The sequence below is a fragment of the Podarcis tiliguerta genome, assembly GCF_965153285.1.
Source record: "Podarcis tiliguerta genome assembly, chromosome: 5".
NCBI lineage: Eukaryota > Metazoa > Chordata > Lepidosauria > Squamata > Lacertidae > Podarcis > Podarcis tiliguerta.
In genome coordinates this window covers 10,663,905-10,683,310 of record NC_139538.1, presented here as the reverse complement: position 1 = coordinate 10,683,310, position 19,406 = coordinate 10,663,905, and the positions used below count along the sequence as shown (strand labels likewise).

The 19,406-nt window shown below is 46.1% G+C and overlaps 2 protein-coding genes across 2 annotated transcripts; one reads left to right on the top strand and one right to left on the bottom strand.

Moving 5' to 3' along the window:
* Positions 1-144: 144 nt before the first annotated feature.
* On the bottom strand, positions 145-9,732 carry MRPL47 (mitochondrial ribosomal protein L47). Its single transcript, XM_083442434.1, has 7 exons — positions 9,573-9,732; positions 6,509-6,654; positions 6,019-6,079; positions 4,555-4,651; positions 2,628-2,758; positions 780-875; positions 145-417 (listed from the first exon to the last, which is right to left on the bottom strand). The coding sequence occupies exons 1-7, from the start codon at positions 9,665-9,667 to the stop codon at positions 303-305; spliced, it is 741 nt and encodes a 246-aa protein (XP_083298560.1). The 5' UTR covers positions 9,668-9,732; the 3' UTR covers positions 145-302.
* A 293-nt stretch (positions 9,733-10,025) lies between these two features.
* Positions 10,026-18,579, top strand: NDUFB5 (NADH:ubiquinone oxidoreductase subunit B5). The gene is made up of 6 exons (XM_083442459.1): positions 10,026-11,236; positions 12,191-12,279; positions 13,814-13,880; positions 14,530-14,591; positions 16,133-16,239; positions 18,342-18,579. The coding sequence occupies exons 1-6, from the start codon at positions 11,110-11,112 to the stop codon at positions 18,460-18,462; spliced, it is 573 nt and encodes a 190-aa protein (XP_083298585.1). The 5' UTR covers positions 10,026-11,109; the 3' UTR covers positions 18,463-18,579.
* Positions 18,580-19,406: the final 827 nt, after the last annotated feature.

Sequence of the window (19,406 nt, the reverse complement as noted above, 5' to 3'; positions counted from 1 at the left end):
GAGGACCAGAAACTGGTTTTTACAAAAGCCAATCTGGATTTTAATTAGAGCATACCTGTTTCTTTGTGACTGCAACTACAAACTATGTCATACATAGAAACAATTAAATGGCTGTTGACAAACAAGTCTATGAAAGAACAAATATTTTACAAGAAGGATGATACAACTTTATTTTGGTAGGAGCGGAAATGAGCTTGTTTTACATCACATGGTATGTTTTGCCTTACTCTTTGTCCATTTACAAGCAGTTCAGAAGGAGGAATATTTGTGCCACAATTCCATCAAATACTGCCAACTTCCTGTTAGCTTTGAGACTGAGCACCAAGATGAGGGAATTGTTTCTTTAAACGCTTCTCTCTCTGCTTCTCCAAATTCCTCTTCCTTGTTTCATTGCGCAAATATTGTTCAAGTCTGAGTCTGCAGGAGAAAACCAACCAGTGCAAGTTAGCGTATAAGTTGTTTGTTTTATTTACAATGATATACAACCATGTGTATACAACAATGTTTTTAGCAGGTGCCCAAGAGAGTACAGTGAAGGCGTCTGCTTGAGCTCAACAGGTAGGGAGTTCCAAAGTGCAGCTGCTGCCACACTAAACACATTCTTACAAACACAGACACCTGTGTGACACCTGAAGTGGTGCCAATTCTGCCGATCGAAGTGGTCGAGCAGGCACATATAGCGCAAGGCGATCTCGTAGCTCTCCCAGACAATCAGCAAAGCAGGACAAATGGTAACAGGACATATAAAAGGGTCTGGTTTTAAAGGCTGCTGGTCTTACCTGTTAAAACGATTGACATTTGGCAAATAGTAGAACCGCTTCCTGTTATGCTTTGCATTTAGGTACCAAGGGATTGGCCATTCCCTAAAAGTGTACCTGCCAATGACAGACGAGGGGAATGTGTGAGATGAGATTCTTCTGAAAAGCTCCTAATTATGTCTAGCCACCTCTTCCCACCCCAAAATCTCAGGATACATTACACAACATTTTAGAGCCTATTTTTAGCTAAAACATATCAAAGCACACACACAAGCATCAGTCCCTAGTTCACTGTCAGTAGCTGATCTGCCCTGACCAGTTCTTACTTGAGCAAATTATTTGGTGGTTTCTGATGATAAATGCAGGATGGTAGGTTAATTATTTTAGGGCAGTAGCAGTACTCCCCACCCCCTTGCCACCACTTTCACTAAGGAAAGGCAAAGTGATAACCAGTCTTCCCAAGCCTCCACTGCCCTTTAGAAACTGAACTGGCAGTATGTGAAAGGCAGCCCTGACCTGCTTGCAAAGCACATAATGGAAGACTCCACCCCATACATTCAAAGTTCCCTCCTGCTCTGAATAGCTTACAGAGAAAATGTGCTAGAAAGCTAAGAACGTCAAATGGTAGAAGAGAATTTTTTTTTGTTCGCTCTTAAACGGAGAGTTCTTTCCACAATATGTTTCGCTTGAATATATGAAACTGCCTTGCACTGCATCACATCATTGGTCCATCCAGCCCAGTCCTCATACCCTCTTATTTCTAAAGTAGGTGTGGATTCTTATGTGATCAAAGAGGCAGTAACTACACACAAGGCAGCAGCATGAGCAGGGCTGGCCCTACCATTAGGCAGAGTTGGGCAATTACTATGAAGTCTGCCCTTAAAAGCTAGCCTGCTGCCCTCAGGTGTGATGAAGGATGCTGTCCCAGTGTGGAGGTAAGATTCAACTGGCAATCCAGTTGGCATCTGCTCATGGGATGTGGGGCACCATCTCTCTTGTCCTTGGCCTCAGGCAGCAAAATCTCTTGAGCTGCTCCCAGTACCAGGCTTATAGAAGTACAAAAAAAACTTTAGGGGGGAAAGGAAAACTAAAGGGAAGGAAACAAGCCTCCCCTCCCCAACCCAAAACCCAGTGAGGATTAAGCATGCTCACCGGCCACTGAATGCTAATTGGATGTTAGGAAAAAGTATTTAAAAATCTGCTGGCAAAGGGATTAGAAAATAATGTCAGGTGACTGACACTGAAAAGGAGCATTCCACATTGTTCAGTGTTTCCTTGCATGTCCCAGTAGTACTGTCTATTCGGACTGGCAGTGGTTCCCTGAGGTCTTGGATAGAAGCCTTTCCTAACTCTGCTAGCTCAAAAGATGGAGAGGCCAAGGATTGAAGAGAAGAGCCTGGAGAAGAGGAGGTTAAGGAGTGAAATGATAGCCATGTTCAAATATATAAAAGGATGTCACATAGAGGAGGGAGAAAGGTTGTTTTCTGCTGCTCCAGAGAAGCGGACACGGAGCAATGGATCCAAACTACAAGAAAGAAGATTCCACCTAAACATTAGGAAGAACTTCCTGACAGTAAGAGCTGTTCGACAGTGGAATTTGCTGCCAAGGAGTGTGGTGGAGTCTCCTTCTTTGGAGGTCTTTAAGCAGAGGCTTGACAACCATATGTCAGGAGTGCTCTGATGGTGGTTCCTGCTTGGCAGGGGGTTGGACTTGATGGCCCTTGTGGTCTCTTCCAACTCTATGATTCTATGATTCTATGAAGGTGGAATGTTGTACAAAGTGTCTGCTCTACACGGAGCCACGCTTGGTATCTGCTTTCCCCACCACACAAATGCTGCTCGATAAACACCAATAATTCTTTCTTGTACCAAAATACGCGGCCCAAGAAGTCATGTCGCCATTCGCCTGGTCTCTCTTTCTCCTGGCCGGTCTGTAAGAGCCGCAAAGCGTCTTCCCTTTCCTGGATGACAAGATCCATTCTGTCCATGGAATCTTTCACCTGAAGACCACAAAAAGAGAGCTTCAGCTCCAAAGCCACCAATCCACGTGAAAGAGCCTGAGCCCAGGGGAACTCCAGGCACTAGCTTTTCCCAAGTTGGTGCTCTCCTGATGTTTTGGCCTACATCTCCCATCAACCCCAGTCAGCACAGCTGTCACGGCTGATGGGAGTTGTAGTCCAAAACATGGAAGGCATTCTGTTGTAGAATGTGCATGGGCTTAGCAGTCTTATGCAGTGGTACCTCAGGTTAAGTACATAATTCGTTCCGGAGGTCCGTTCTTAACCTGAAACTGTTCTTAACCTGAAGCACCACTTTAGCTAATGGGGCCTCCCGCTGCCGCCGCGCCACCAGAGCACGATTTCTGTTCTCATCCTGAAGCAAAGTTCTTAACCTGAAGCACTATTTCTGGGTTAGCAGAGTCTGTAACCTGAAGCGTATGTAACCTGAGGTACCACTGTAACAGGTTTTGATTGTCCCTACAAACTAAACGACACTTTGCTGGGAAATCTGTTTGTGAAAGGCCCATTCGAATGAGAACTATGAAATATAAAGAAATCCCTTTCCTTGGAGTCTGTGCCAAGAACATGCCAATGGATTGTGCTGTAACAACCTGAACCATAACTACACTGTCGCTGGGCAGCACTGCTGTTGGGTGGAACTTCTTCACAGAAACTACAACCAGGCTTTCTGTGACTCGTATCCCTCACTTACAGACTTATTTCATTTTACCATGTCTGCGGGCACCAGAAAAAAATTCGACTGGAAACTGCTTCAGAATCCTGCACCCACTGTCTTGCTGCCAGGGCTCACGCAGCCAGGGTTGGTGACAAAATACAAGGAGGGTGAGGGCAAATCAAGAGTTTAAGGAACCTAATAGAATTAAAGGTAAAGGTACCCCTGCCCGTACGGGCCAGTCTTGACAGACTCTAGGGTTGTGCGCCCATCTCACTCAAGAGGCCGGGGGCCAGCGCTGTCCGGAGACACTTCCGGGTCACGTGGCCAGCGTGACGAAGCTGCTCTGGCGAGCCAGAGCCGCACACGGAAACGCCGTTTACCTTCCCGCTAGTAAGCGGTCCCTATTTATCTACTTGCACCTGGGAGTGCTTTCGAACTGCTAGGTTGGCAGGCGCTGGGACCAAACGACGGGAGCGCACCCCACCGCGGGGATTCGAACCGCCGACCTTTCGATCGGCAAGCCCTAGGCGCTGAGGCTTTTACCCACTGCGCCACCCGCGTCCCTTCTAATAGAATTAGGGAAAGTTTAAAGACTTGCTTCATCTTATCTGACTCCTACATAAATGTAGGTAAAAGTTGTAAACAGTCTTTGGAAGAACTGCAAATGCTGCCTCCTTTACAAAGAAAATAGGGTTGCCCATGTCCAGGTTAGAAACTGAGATATGAAAGCTAGGACCTAAATGGCACCTTAAACCTAGGTTATGGGTGCAGCAACAGAATGTCTAGGAACACTTTTTTATATAACAAGTATACAAAGCTGAAAATGAATGAACTGCAGCTGAAATATGATGTTCATTTTTCACATGGTCTAGTCCTTCCCCTGCCCACCCCCTAATATTCTTAAGAGAGTCTCTTCTCCAGTCTTCAGAGAGTAGCTGGAAGTGGGGAGGCAGAAAAAGGTCCTTCTTTCCTTCCACTTCGTAGTTTTAATCGGAAATCTCAGCCGCAGTACTGCACCCAGATCTCAGAAACTGCTTGCGCTAATGAAATTCCCTGTCGCAAAATGCACCTAGGACAACAGGAGTTTTGAACACTAGCAGTGACCTCGGCATCATGTTACCTTATCTAATCGCTCTGGGCTTGGCATTGGCAGCCTCTGCCGTTTTGCTTCTTGCTCCAACGTTAAAAGCATGTTTCGCTCTTTAAGCAGGACGTACCTAAGTCAAATGACATATTGGTAAGTACTAACAGATTGTTAACTGGGACTTGTTTGCCCTACACACAGGTCATGCTAACCATAGTTTAGTGTTATGTCAATAAGCAATGAGAAGCTGGGGCTGAAATTCTTCCACCTCCCATGTAGCTGGAGGTGAAGTTTGAACATTTTTGCTTCTGCCTTTGATTAACTATTGCTTACCATGTTGGCTGGACCCAGAACTGGGGTTAATCTTAACTGTGGTTTGCTTAAACTGTGATTTGAAATGGGCATGTTTGAAAATAACTATAGTTAACGGTAACCAGAGTTTGTTGGTTCTGGGTCATATGAGAAATTACGTTTAACTAAAGTGGAAGCAAAAGCTCTCAAAATGCACCTTATGGCTGTCCACATGCAATTCAATAGAGCTTTCTGAAATGTGTAAAATTTTATCCAGCCACCTCTGTCTACAGCTTCTTGGCTAAATTATAATGATATAGGGACAGTGGGTGTCACAACTAGCAGAGGAAAAAGACAAGTTAAAATGAACTTTACTTCTAAGACAAATGGTGAAAACCTGGAATAATTATAGGATGAAATCAGGCCCAGAAGTTTCCCTCCTTAGCATTCATCTTAAAGTCACTCAATGTTTTTAACGAGAAATCAGCCATCAGAGTTTGTAAATTGGGGGAAGGATATACACAAATTTAGGGATTTAACAGATGAAAGTTTGCTAACATGGAATGAGATAGCTTAAAAAACAGGAGGCTAGGTACTCCATGCTTTCAGAATTTTCAATTAAGGAATCTTTTGTCGAGTATATGGTAAGGAAGATGACAACATGAGAAATCACAATAGCAGCTAATAAATCAAAAGGCCTCTTGGCAAAAACCTACAAATTATTGATTGACCTAAGTAAAAAGGAGTCTGCCTTCAGGATAAGGTGAGATAAAGAAGTGGGATTTACTATGCCAGAATTGAGATGATTTAAGATTTGGCATACAGTGAAAAATCTGCACTAAGTTTATCAATAAGGGAAATACAGTACAAGCTTTTATTGCACCAATATTTAACTCCTGCCAGGTTGAACAGAATGTTTATGGAAACAAATGTTCAGTGTTGAAGTGTCTGGCTGTAAATGCACAACTATATTACACATGTGGTGGGAATGTCAGCAAGCTTATGAATTTTGGAAGCAATCTGAGTCAAATAATATTAACGGGTTAACACTGAGATTTCCCCCAGTGTTGATTTTAACTAGACTGAGGAGGATATTCCTAGATTCTGAAATCATGACCAAGCAGTTATTGAAATACTGTGCACAAGGATGAAACAAGTACAGTAACTTTAAAGAAACACAAGCCATTAGATACACTGAAATATACTCACCAAAGTTTGTGCAAATCCTCACTGCTCTTGCCTCGGAGCTGTTCTACTGTCCAAGAATCCCCTGTGGAATCCACAAAGCGCATCAGTGTTTTGGCAGGGAGACAGTGACTGCTCAAATCTATATGGAGAACTGTTCTAAGGACCCAACCAGACTGAAATCTGCTTTGCACCCATGAAAGCTTCACCAAAAAATGAAAGTTAGAAAAGGTGATACAAAAGATTCCTCAACATTATCATGTATAATCAAATATTTTTAAATGAACAGAATTAAATATAAATAATGCTAACATATTATTGGACATAATGATATCTTCAGGTGACATATTCTGAATAAGAGTGTACACCTGAACAGTGATTTTACAGACACATGAAGATATACACCAGCACAGAATGTGCTGCTATTGATCTTTTACAATCCCACCTAGCTTACATATGCACAAAGTGGGAGGCCAGAAGGGGAGTCAAGATAAACAGATTCTGAGTATCTTACCAGATTTGACTTCTGTCTTTCCCCAGTTTTTGGGGTCATCAAAAAATTCCTCCAACCCATTCCGAGGCAAGGAGGTATGAAGCAACATACAGGGAGAGACTGTTTCTACTTTTGTGGCATTCTTGTGCAGGTTGTTAAGGATGAATCTGAAGGACAAAAAACCAGGATTTATTAAAAAACACACAAAATGATATAGGCACACACACACAAAACCTATTAGGGATGCTGTAGCAGTGAATATTCTGCATCAGCAGGAGACTGACTAGATGACTTTTCAAGGACCCTCCTATTCTACAATTTCATATAAACAAATTTACCTTGTTTAAAGCAAATGTTCGAAGTGTTTAAGTGGTTTTTAAAAACCGAATATCTGAACTAAAATCACTTTTTGAGGAAACCTAGATATTTCTTTAGACACTCAAGAGATTTCAGATCTGGACACTGTATGGTGGGTGACCCCTCTAGGAAGCTAGTCTACATAACAGCTATACTATAGAAGCCCATTCCCCCCCCCCCCCGAGAAGGCTGCAATTTATTGCGTACAAATCAAATCGAACTCCCTGAACACAGTTGGACTTTGATAACATAACATCATAGAACTGTGGAGTTGGAAGTGACCCCAACCCACTGCAATGATGTTTAGTCGGAATCTCCTTTCTTGCAACGTAGAAGCCATTGGTTTGAGCCAGTGTGGTGTGGTGGTTAAGAGCGGTAGACTCGTAATCTGGTGAACCGGGTTCGCTTCCCCGCTCCTCCACATGCAGCTGCTGGGTGACCTTGGGCCAGTCACACTTCTCTGAAGTCTCTCAGCCCCACTCACCTCACAGAGTGTTTGCTGTGGGGGAGGAGGGGAAAGGAGAATGTTAGCCGCTTTGAGACTCCTTCGGGTAGTGATAAAGCGGGATATCAAGCCCAAACTCTTCTTCTTCTTCTACCCTCCAGAGCAGGAGAAAACAAGCCAGTTCCATCTTTCCATGGGGACAGAACTTTGAGATATTTGAAGACGGCTTTGAAGATTGCAACTCAACGTCAGGAAGAACGTTCTGACAGTAAGAGCTGTTGGACGGTTGGAACGGTCTCCTTTGGAAAGTGGTGGACTCTCCTCCCTTGGAGGTATTTAAAGCAGAAGTCGCCTGGCTGTCCGCCGCGGATGCTTGAGCTGAGATTCCTGCATTACAGGAATGACGTTCGGGGTCCCTTCCAACTCTGCAACCCTATGATTCACCTACCTATTGAACGTGGTAGACTGGTGAGCCTACTGGTTTCCCTATTGCCACCCTGTGAGATCAAAATGGTCAGTACTTGGATCGCCAAGTTGGAGAAAGGGGGAGTTAAAAATACAAAAACATTTAACCAATGTTCTCCCTCACGGATTCCTTAACTGGCGATAATAATAATACTTTATTTATATCCCACCCTCCTCAGCTGAAGCCGGGCTCAGAGCGGCTAACAACAGTAAAATAATACAGCATTCTAAAATCAATTCATTATAAAATCAGTTCAAATCAAATTTATGGTAACCATTGGGCTAAAGTTCTGTGAAGAATTACCAAAGGAGGGGGTCAGGCTCTGCCTTGGCCAAAGGCCTGGTGGAACAGCTCTGTCTTGCAGGCCCTGCGGAAAGATGTCAAGTCCTGCAGGCCCTAGTTTCTTGTGACAGAGCGTTCCACCAGATTGGAGCCACAGCCGAAAAAGCCCTGGCTCTGGTTGAAGCCAGCCTAACCTCTCTGTGGCCCGGGACCTCCAAGATGATTTTGTTTGAAGACCGTAAGGTCCTCTGTGGGTCATACCAGGAGAGGCTGTCCCGTCAATATGAAGGTCCTAGGCCGTACAGGGCTTTAAAGGTTAAAACCAGCACCTTAAACCTGATCCTGTACTCCACCGGGAGCCAGTGCAGCTGGTATAGCACTGGGCAAATGTGATCCCGGAGCGAGGACCCCATGAGGAGTCTCGCCGCCGCATTCTGCACCCGCTGGAGTTTCTGGGTCAGTCTCAAGGGCAGCCCCACGTAGAGCGAGTTACAATAATACAATAGTCTGGAGGTGACTATCACGTGGATCACAGTGGCTAGGTCAGGGCGAGAGAGGTAAGGAGCCAACTGCTTAGCTTGGTGGAGATGAAAAAATGCCGCCTTTGTTATAGCTGCAATCTGCACCTCCATTGAAAGGGAGGTGTCAAAGATTACACCCAAACTCTTAACAGACGGTGCTGCCAGTAATTGCGCCCCCGCAAGAGATGGGAATTGCCCCCCCCATCCTATATCGTCCCGACCGAACCAAAGGACCTCTGTCTTCGAAGGATTTAACTTCAACCGGCTCCCACGTAACCATCCAGCCACAGCTTCCAAGCTGTGTGTATGGGGCCGAGACAGGATGGCCATCCATCAACAGATAGTAATAATAACACAATAATAATTTTATTAATTGTACCCTGCTCATGTGACTGGGTTTCCCCAGCCACTCTGGGCGGCTTCCAACATAAAGCCCTAAACAGCCTCTGTCCAGTATACCTGAAGGAGCATCTCCACCCCCATCGTCCAGCCCGGACACTGAGGTCGGCTTCCAACATAAAGCCCTAAACAGCCTCTGTCCAGTATACCTGAAGGAGCATCTCCACCCCCATCGTCCAGCCCGGACACTGAGGTCCAGCGCCAAGGGCCTTCTGGCGGTTCCCTCATTGCGAGAAGTGAGGTTACAGGGAACCAGGCAGAGGGCCTTCTTGGTAGTGGCGCCCTCCCTTCAGATGCAAAGGAAACAAGCAGCTATCTTCTCTTTAAAAGACATCTGAAGGCAGCCGGGTTTTTAACACTTGATTGGGAGCCGCCCAGAGTGGCTGGGGAAACTCAGCCAGATGGGCGGGGTATAAATAATTTATTATTACAGAATTATTATTATTATTATTATCATCATCATCATCAATAAAAAACGTAATGAAACATTAAGCATTGCAAAAGTAGCTTGGCTTGAACACGGCACGGGGGAAATTCAAGGAATAAAAGGAACACGGTAAAGCGGAGGTCGCAGGGCGCCTCCTTCCACCCGCCTCCCGCCCGGCGGCTGCCCACCTGGGAGGAGAGGAGGCCGACGGGCCGCCCCAGGTCGCTGCAGCCAACCTCAGGAGCTTCGAGAACGGCCGGCAAAGCGCCACCGCCGCCGCCATGACACCTCCCGTTTCCCACAATGCTCACCGGCCGCCGCCGAAAAGCGTCGGCCCAGGCCCATAGAGATTGCGAAGGATGCACGTAGAAGCACGCAGGCCTAACTTCCGGTTTGGGTCGGAAGCCGCTCTTCCTTGGGGTTTCCTTTGGGTTCAGAGCAGGGTCTACCCTCCGCAGCGCTGAGCATTCCTAGAGCGGACCTCCTTCCCCTATTATCATTGTAAATTTAAGGGGGAACGATATAAATTTAAGAAGGAAGCGCTATATGTATACCTCTAGATTTTCGTTTCCCCACAATGCTCCTTGCCTTCGACCGCAGATACAAGAAAAATCGAAGAGGCGACCGTGTGAGGTCGTCTTCAGCAGTAAAAATATCGGTCTTTCCGCACCTTCAAGAGCGACACCACGACCAGCCTTTCGTGAACTATACGCAAGAAAATGAATCCAGCTCATCGTGTAGTTGCGGGCCAAAGGAAGGAATTTTTAAATCCGTTTTGGCGTACGTGAAAATCGCATTGGATTGAGAAATTAAGTATTTTTATCGTTGACAGTCAGTGAGCAGTGGCTGGACTCCGCCAAGAAACGAAACATAGCGAGCCTTTCCTGCTCTTGTTCAGATTTCATTTTTGAGGGGTTGAAATTCTGCTTTGATTTAGCTTTTTAAACATTCGCAAATGAACTCTTCAGATGCAAACACTGCTCAAGGTCTCCATTATTATTATTATTAACGGTGCAAGTCAGTGAAGTGTAACTCTGTGTAACAGAGCATCCAGCTGATGCTTAAAAGAGATTTGGGCTCTGACTTCTAATGTGCAATATGAATAGTGATAATGATAATGATGATAACAACAACATGCCGCTTTATCTTGCCCAAGGCAACCCAAAGCGACTTACAACCAAACAACCACTTGCATGAAGCGCTCTTACGCTCTTATCCAGTACAGTTCTTACCATGTCTACTCGGAAGTAAGCCTGATTGAATTCAGTGGTGCTTACTGGAGAAATACAGCCTTTTTTTCCTTTAAAGGATTTTGCATGCAATAGGACCATAGGCGTTGCCAAGGGGGTGGGGCAGCCGCCCTCCCTTAGATCAAGTAAAACAATAGTAAAACATAACTAACTGACCAATCACGTCGGTTCTGCGCCCCCTAACAAAACCAGACTCCGCTCGTGAATAGGACCCGAATTAAAGCAACAACAACTCTTTGCCGGTTATCTTTTGCCTGGGGGAGAACGCCGGTTTCCTACGAGCATCTAATAGAGAAACCCCGTCGGGTTCTGCGAGCGGCGCATTGAACTCGCAAACCGGCTCTTCGTGGCAGTCTGTATTAGTGAATCTACGCGCCGCCCTGGCGCCCGTTCTAAAGATGGCGGCGACGCGCCTTCAGCCCCGCCCGCCCAACGCGAGTCACCTTCCTCCGCCGTTACCTTGCCAGTCGCAGGCATGGCGGCCATGAGCCTCCTGCTCCGAGCGGCGGCTGCTTTCGCGGCCAGGAGGACCTTTCCCGGCCCGGGTCTCTGGGGTCGCTTCTCCCCGCCTGGGCGGGCCGCCGGCCGCTCTGTGATCATCGGTATGGCTTCGCTAGGGGACGGGGGGATCTTTGGGGTGGGGTGGGGGGTTTCCCGTCTGGTTGACCTTGAGGATTTGAGACAATCCCTGAGTTTTACGGGGGGGTGGGGGTGGCGTTGCCACCATATACGTGCAATAATAATTATTTTACATATAATATCTAATTGCCGTGACTCCCCTGCCTGGGAAACCTATTGCGCAGGCAGAGGTTCAACTGGTGAAGCTTCCTCCCAACCTGCTTGGTTTGGGCCAGCCATGCTAATAATAATAATAATAATAATAATAATAATAATAGTTATTATATAATAATAGTAATAAAAAATTTATACCCCACCCATCTGGATGGGTTTTCCCAGCCACTCTGGGCAGCTTCCAGCCGAATATAAAAAACAATACAGCATCAGACATTAAAACCTTCCCTAAAAAGGAACGCCTTCAGTTGTCTTTTAAAAGTAAAATTTTTTATTGCCTTGGCATCTGCTGGGAGGGCGTTTCCACAGGGGGTTTCTGCCACTCAATCGCAGTCCTTCCCCCAAGGGCAGCTTTTCTTGGAGGAAGGACGTGCTTTCAAAGGCATGTCAATGATGGAAATAATTAGCAAAGCAATCCTGCTTCGGCTGGGTCAGAACTGGATAAGTCCCATTATTATTATTATTATTATTATTATTATTTATTTGTTGAATTTACATAATGCCCTATATCCCAGGAGTCTCAGGGTGGTTCACAGAATAAAACCAAGATATAAAACCACAAAATACATAATAAAAATTAAAATAACAGCCCAATAGCCCCCCCAACACACACACCACAGCCTCGGTTTTTTGCTTTGCAAGAATAGCTGTGTGGGAATGTGCAAAAACAGAGGAGAACACAAGCGAAGTTCTCTTTGTCGGCTTGACTGGGTCACAGAAACCACAGCTGGCTTTGCGCTAACACGTGGATTTGATTTTTGCAGCTCCAGTACGCCATGGCAGCGGAGGTGGGAAAAGAATGTTTGTCATCCAGGCGACGGATTTTTACGACAGGCGATTCCTGCTTTTGTTGGTGAGTCTCCACTCTTTGGGGAGGGAGGAATTGTAGGAGACCAAAAGGTGTCACACGGGATATTCTGTGATATTCTGTGTTCTAAATGCTACTGTATTCAGTCTTCCTGAGCCCAAGGTTCAGCTTTACTTTAGAGATGGCTTTTTGAGCTTTGTAAGCAGAGCAGAGATACCTGTGGACCAGGGCCGGATTTAGGTTTGATGAGGCCCTAAGCTACTGAAGGTAATGGGGCCCTTTATATGTGATATTTTAGGGAGCAGACTAGCAGGCAGGGCCCATTACTTACATCATAGGAGCCTACACAACACAAAACACTGTTGCTGTATGTAGGTTTTATTTTATTTGTTTTTTATCTTATACTTTGGAAATGTGCATCCAGTTTTTCCCCCTTTAAATTTTTTGGGCCCCCCCCAAGAGAGTGGGGCCCTAAGCTATAGCTTGTTCAGCTTATATGTAAATCCAGCACTGCTGTGGACTATAAAAGCCGCCTTTCTGTTTTGCAAGAGTATATACGATATACGGGTGGGCTTTTTTTAGCTTATTGGTAATTATACACAGGTGGCGCTGTGGGTTAAACCACAGAGCCTAGGACTTGCTGATCAAAAGGTCGGCGGTTCGAATCCCTGCAACGGGGTGAGCTCCTGTTCCTCGGTCCCTGCTCCTGCCAACCTAGCAGTTCAAAAGCACATCAAAGTGCAAGTAGATAAATAGGTACTGCTCCGGCGGGAAGGTAAACGGCGTTTCCGTGCGCTGCTCTGGTTCACCAGAAGTGGCTTAGTCATGCTGGCCACATGACCCGGAAGCTGTCTGCGGACAAATGCTGGCTCCCTCGGCCTATAGAGCGAGATGAGCGCCGCAACCCCAGAGTCGGTCACGACTGGACCTAACGGTCAGGGGTCCCTTTACCTTTACCTTTAACTATAGAATTAGAAAGTGGGCAGTATCAACTTCACTTTTCCTAGAGAGCCCTTGTACAGTGCAACCTGTTACTGTGGGATAAGGGTGGCTTCAACTTTGCAGCAGTTCTGGTGACTGTTGTTTGTTTCAAGGTTGGACATGAGCCCAGCTACAATGCTGGGATTATTGTATCATCGGCAGAACTATTGGGTTGGGGCCATCATGTTTAGGTTGGGATCCATGTATGCACCAAAGAATTGCTCATTTGTTTTCATGGCAGCACTTCCTGTTGCCCATGAGATAAGTCTCCGTTCAGTGGCTTGCCTCTTCAGCAGCTGGTATCTATATCAATGAAGAGTGGGGCAGAAGTAGTTTTAATTTTAAAACATTGATCCAGCAAAAACAATAAATGAAATTCAGGATTCTTATCTCTCTTTGTGTGCTTTTTACTTCTTTGGATCATTGCCATAAACAGACAATAAGATATTTCAGAGTGAACTGTGTACATTCATTTAGAGTTCTTTTCACATGTGTAACTTAAAGCGCCAAGTTGTATCTGATGAAGGTGTTAGGGTACTGTGTATTTTTGCCACATAATGATCTTGCTTCTTTTTGTTTCCTTTCACTTTCTAAACAGAGGTTCTACATTTTGCTCACCGGAATCCCAGTTGCTCTAATTATAACATTTGTCAATGTCTTTATCGGTGAGTATTTCTGCAGGTTTCACCCTATTTTTAAGGGCTGCCATAAGAAACTGTGAAGTAAAGGGAGCAGTTGCATCTCTCCTAAAGAGCTGCCCTTTTTCAATGTTAAATCTGGTTTGGGTTAGTACAAGAACTGCTGGGGGAATTTTCAAAATCCCCTGGAAGGAATGCTCTCAAGGAGTCCTCCTTTCTCCTGGCCTCAGTGGATGGCGTGAACCAATATCTTAGTTCGCTTAAAACAAAAAAAACCTGTAGGTGTTAAAACTTTTTAATAACTACCACTTAACCAGAAAAATGCGTCTCTTGGGTAGTTTGTTTTCATGCCTTATCTGCTACCTGTAAAACTGAGAATTTTTAACGTTGGTTATTTGTTATGTGGAGTACAAGGCATGAATTGTGTTTGTAGGGACAGGAATTCCCCACCCTCATTTGCATGTTTCTCCGCAGTTTTGTGTGTGTGCTTGCTTGAATGTATGTCTCCTTGAACTTGGTGGTACTTACTTCTGAGCAAACATGCTAAGGACGGGACAGCAAACTTCGAATTAGTCCTATTTTGAAGATAATACGTTGTGGCTGGCAGCAGTATTCTTTCATGACAGTGTTTTTGGAAGTCTATTGCATTTGAACTGAGCTTCTTCTTTCTCACCAGGTAAAGCTGAACTGGCTGAAATCCCTGAAGGTTATGTCCCAGAGCACTGGGAGTACTATCGTGTAAGTAATAATAAAATATTATTAATTTATTATTTATACCTCACCCATCTGGCTGGGTTTCCCCAGCCACTCTGGGCGGCTTCCAAGAAAGATTAAAAATACATTAAAACATCAGTCATTAAAAGCTTCCCTAAAGAGGGCTGCCTTCAGATGTCTTCTAAAAGTCTGGTAGTTGTTGTTCTCTTTGACATCTGGTGGGAGGGCGTTCCACAGGGCGGGGGCCACTACCGAGAAGGCCCTCTGCCTGGTTCCCTGTAACTTGGCTTCTCGCAGCGAGGGAACCGCCAGAAGGCCCTCAGCGCTGGATCTTAGTGTCCAGGCAGAACGATGTGCAGAGCTGAGTGCTTATTGTAATCTCGGTTTGGGAAGGAGTTTTCTGGGCTGCATCCAGACTTGCCCGTCCGGAGATGAAAGGACTCCTTTTGTTCATGGAAGGGGGTTGGATCCAGTGGAAGCTTCCGCCAGAGGAAGGTGGATGGTGGTAATTTCTGCCAGTTTTCTTTTGCCCCTTAATCCCACCACCGATGCTGATCCAAACCTCCAGAGCAGATATTTGGAAGGTGGGAAATAAAGGTAAAGGTACCCCTGCCCGTACGGGCCAGTCTTGACAGACTCTAGGGTTGTGCGCCCATCTCACTCAAGAGGCCGGGGGCCAGCGCTGTCCGAAGACACTTCCGGGTCACGTGGCCAGCGTGACATCGCTGCTCTGGCGAGCCAGAGCCGCACACGGAAACGCTGTTTATCTTCCCGCTAGTAAGCGGTCCCTATTTATCTACTTGCACTTTGACGTGCTTTCGAACTGCTAGGTTGGCAGGCGCTGGGACCGAACAACAGGAGCTCACCCCACCGCGGGGATTCGAACCGCCGACCTCTTGATCGGCAAGCCCTAGGCGCTGAGGCTTTAACCCACAGCGCCACCCACGTCCCACAGGGTGGGAAATAGGGGCTGTGAATTCTGGAAGCGTGAACTGCTGAGCAGCACCTCTCCCCATCCCTCCAGCACAGGGTTGGTGGAACTGGATTGAGTCGGGCGAGATCCTGACATTCCCCAACCCCTGCAGGTCACGTTAACAGCTGGATTCAAGTCCTAGCAACTAGAGATGTTAGGATTTGAACCAGGAACATCTTGCATACTAGGTACATGGTCTTCCAGTGAATCCTGCTCATCTGTTAGATTCATGTATCTCGCCCCCTTGCTTGCTCATCCCTTTTCCTTCAGCAATTGTTCTCTGGGTTCCTGACGCCTTAGATTCCTACCTTTTAGGCTCTCCTGCCAATCAGCTCTCTACTCTTAGCCTGCCTCACAACAGCTCCTCTTTCCTTGGGGTGTGTACGGAATTTTAATCCCAGTCAAACTGGGAATTTTACTTCCATTTGCTTCTCACAGGACGTTTCGTTAATGACAGCTTTGCCCCCCCGAGTAGCTTGAAGATTCCATGACATCACACCAGGCAAGCCAATCCGTGTCTGAGGCTTCTCTGCTGTATATGCACGCAGGTGCTCGTGATTCCTTAGTGATGCCTTGCTTTGCTTTTCTCCAGCATCCGATAACAAGGTGGATTGCTCGCAATCTGCTCGACCCTCCTGAAAAGGACTATGAAAAGGGGTTGGCATACCTTTATATTGAATCCGAGAAACTCGAATTAAGGTAGGGAAAATCAACAGGTAATTTGGTGGTTTCCCAAACTTAGGGACATTGGGAAGCTGACTTATTGTATACGGAGTCGGGCCTTTGGCACACCTTCTGGAGTATGGTCTGCACCAGGTGTGGGGAACCTGTGGCCCACCAGTTGTTACTGAACTCTGACTCCCATCAGCGCCAGTCAGAATGGCCAGTAGTCAGGGATGATGGGAGTCCTAGTCCAAGCACACTTGGGTGCCCATGGGTTTGCCATTAATTATTATTATTATTAATACCCCGCCCATCTGGCTGGGCTTCCCCAGCTACTCTGGGCGGCTTCCAAAAAAATATTAAAATACTGTAATACATCAAACATTAAAAGCTTCTCTAAACAGGGCTGCCTTCAGATGTCTTCTAAAAGTCTGGTAGTTGTTGTTCTCTTTGACATCTGGTGGGAGGGCGTTCCGCAGGGCGGGTGCCACTACCGAGAAGGCCCTCTGCCTGGTTCCCTGTAACTTGGCTTCTCGCAGTGAGGGAACCGCCAGAAGGCCCTTGGTGCTGGACCTCAGTGTCCGGGTAGAACGATGGGGGTGGAGACGCTCCTTCAGATATACTGGACCGAGGCCGTTTAGGGCTTTAAAGGTCAGCACCAGCACTTTGAACTGTGCTCGGAAACGTACTGGGAGCCAATGCAGATCTCTCAGGTGTTATGTGGTCCTGGCGGCCACTCCCAGTCACCAGTCTAGCTGCCGCATTCTGGATTAATTGCAGTTTCTGGGTCACCTTCAAAGGTAGCCCCACGTAGAGCGCATTGCAGTAGTCCAAGCGAGAGATAACTAGAGCATGCACCACTCTGGCAAGATAGTCTGCGGGCAGGTAGGGTCTCAGCCTGCATACCAAATGGAGCTGGTAGACAGCTGCCCTGGACACAGAATTAACCTGTGCCTCCATGGAAAGCTGAGTCCAAAATGACTCCCAGGCTGCGCACCTGGGCTCTCCTTTGAGTTGCGGGCCTCAGCTGAATTCTGTGTAGTGAATAGCATTGCTTATGGGCCTGTCCCTGGTGAATATACAATTGTCCTTCCTGTTGCTAGGACTGGTTCAGCTCCTGTTGCCAGATTCCTCCCCACAAGCATGCAGGCAAGCACACAGCCACACGGAGAAAGGCTAGGCTGAATGCGCAGGGAACCGGTGGCCATTTCCACAAGCCTGGAGGTGAAAGGTTTCCAGGAGCCATAATTGTGGCTACAAGTTTCAAGCTCCCCCAAATGTTCATTTTTGTGCATGGTAGTTTTTCTCCACCTGCTCCCCTTGTATGGGCTCATGCGGAGGAATTTGGCACTGTGAGCTGGCCTTAATTGACCTAATTGACCAACTTAAGTATCCAGGCACATGGGTATTAAATAGCATATGGGTTGCAGCCTCCGCCTGCCAAATTCTACACCAAGGCAGATCCATCTGCTCCGCTGCTTTAAAATTTTGGCCTGACTGGTTGTATTTGGCTTGAACAATGGATAACGTTGGCATGGCTCATCAGTCCCTTTTGAACACGGTTAAAATAGACTCGGTTTAATGGGAACAAGCAGAATGGTACCGCAATCACAGGTGAAATCTGAAATCACAGGTGCTTCCTGCTTCTGCCAGGAAACAGGCCATGATCCGGCTTGTTGTGTGGTCCGAACTTGAGCTCATGGTTTCCTTCCAAACAAATCACGAGTGGCAACAAAGGCTTGCTTTTGGCTTACTGCTCATGGTTTGTTTTGGGGGGGAAAACAAACCATAACCTTGTGTTCATATGACTTAAGAATCAATCAGTTTCTGTAAACTGCTTAGAGGTCTTTCTACAATCAAGTGATATAGACATTATGTTTAATAATAATAATAATAATAATAATAATAATAAAAATAAAAATACAGATTGTGGCTTGTTTCCTGGCATGAGGGCAGGAGAGGGTGAAAAATGTGTCCACGATTCCAACAGTCTTCACTAGTCCACTGCGCATTCACATTAAACCACAGCTTATTTTAGTATGGTATAACATAACGTGCGAGCCAGCTCCATTGTGCAATTGTTTGATCGTCTTAATTTCCTGATTCTCCTTCCTCATCGCGCTATTTTCCTTTTATAGGAAGCAGGAGAAGACAGCACGCAAGCTAATGCAACAGCGGGGGGATGGACCGTGGAGTTTCTATGAAACCACCCCTGCAAGTCTTATTGATTATTCTAACAAAGCAACACCTGACAACTAAGCTGGTTATCCACCTGTCTCAGAGGTGTGCACCCATAAAAGAGTAGCGGAATTATGTAATGTATATATATATATCTGACTTCGTAACTCAAATAAAAAAAAAAGATTGTTTCAATTACTTGCTGTGTTGAAGGCTTCCACACGGACTTTCAGATTCTCCAGAGAAAGTGCAAGTTGCTTTTGCCATTAAAAAAGAAAAGAAAAAGGATTTCCAGCTCTCATGCTTGTGGACCAGTGGTAAAGATGTGCTAACATTTAATGGTTAACAGACACAGATTTTCCATCGTTGTATATGGAAAGACAAGTTATGGACGTAGGCAACTAATGACAAAAATGTGATATTTATTGATTAATAACAACAACAGTTATTTTATTTTTTAAACCATGTAGGGAATATATTAAAAATTTGGCTTCTGGTTTCTTTCCTCGCCCCTCCTCCATGAACGCAAAATCTGCTTTGGGGGGTCTCCCAGTCACCTGTGACTTTGGGGGGTAGGCTTCTCTAAATGAGAATGTCTTCAGCAGATGCTGGAAAGAAAACAGCGAAGGCTGCTGCCTGGCATCAATAGGCAGCGAGTTCCAAAGAGTCAGCCCTGCAACACTAAACAATTGAGTCCTTACAGATGCGGTTGCGGGTATTATGTGGCACCTGTAAAAATGCCACTTCTGCCAGTCGAAGAGGTTGAGTTGGCACATAGGGGGTAAGGCAGTCTTGTAGGTAAACTGGTCCCAAGTTGTTAACCGGTGCCCCATAACTCATCCCAGTAGGGGAATCAGCAACCAGTGCCGAACTCTGAGCTGCAGAGTTTCACGCTAACTGCAGCTTCCGGCGCAAGCTTGGAATCGGAGAATTGTAGAGTTGGAAGGGATCCCAAGCGCCATCTATTCCAACCCCCTGCAATGTAGGAATCTCAGCTGAGCTTTTTGTGAGAGCAGCATTCAAAA

Bases quoted from the DNA above. Each gene is read 5' to 3' on its own strand.
- MRPL47 (XM_083442434.1), bottom strand. From the start codon at position 9,667: ATGGCGGCGGCGGTGGCGCTTTGCCGGCCGTTCTCGAAGCTCCTGAGG. The intron at 6,655-9,572 runs GTGGGCAGCCGC...TTTGTCCTTCAG, and splicing joins TCGGCCTCCTCTCCTCCCAG to ATTCATCCTTAACAACCTGC. The intron at 4,652-6,018 runs GTGAGTATATTT...CATTTGACTTAG, and splicing joins GAGGATTTGCACAAACTTTG to GTACGTCCTGCTTAAAGAGC.
- NDUFB5 (XM_083442459.1), top strand. From the start codon at position 11,110: ATGGCGGCCATGAGCCTCCTGCTCCGAGCGGCGGCTGCTTTCGCGGCC. The intron at 13,881-14,529 runs GTGAGTATTTCT...CTTTCTCACCAG, and splicing joins ATTTGTCAATGTCTTTATCG to GTAAAGCTGAACTGGCTGAA. The intron at 14,592-16,132 runs GTAAGTAATAAT...GCTTTTCTCCAG, and splicing joins AGCACTGGGAGTACTATCGT to CATCCGATAACAAGGTGGAT.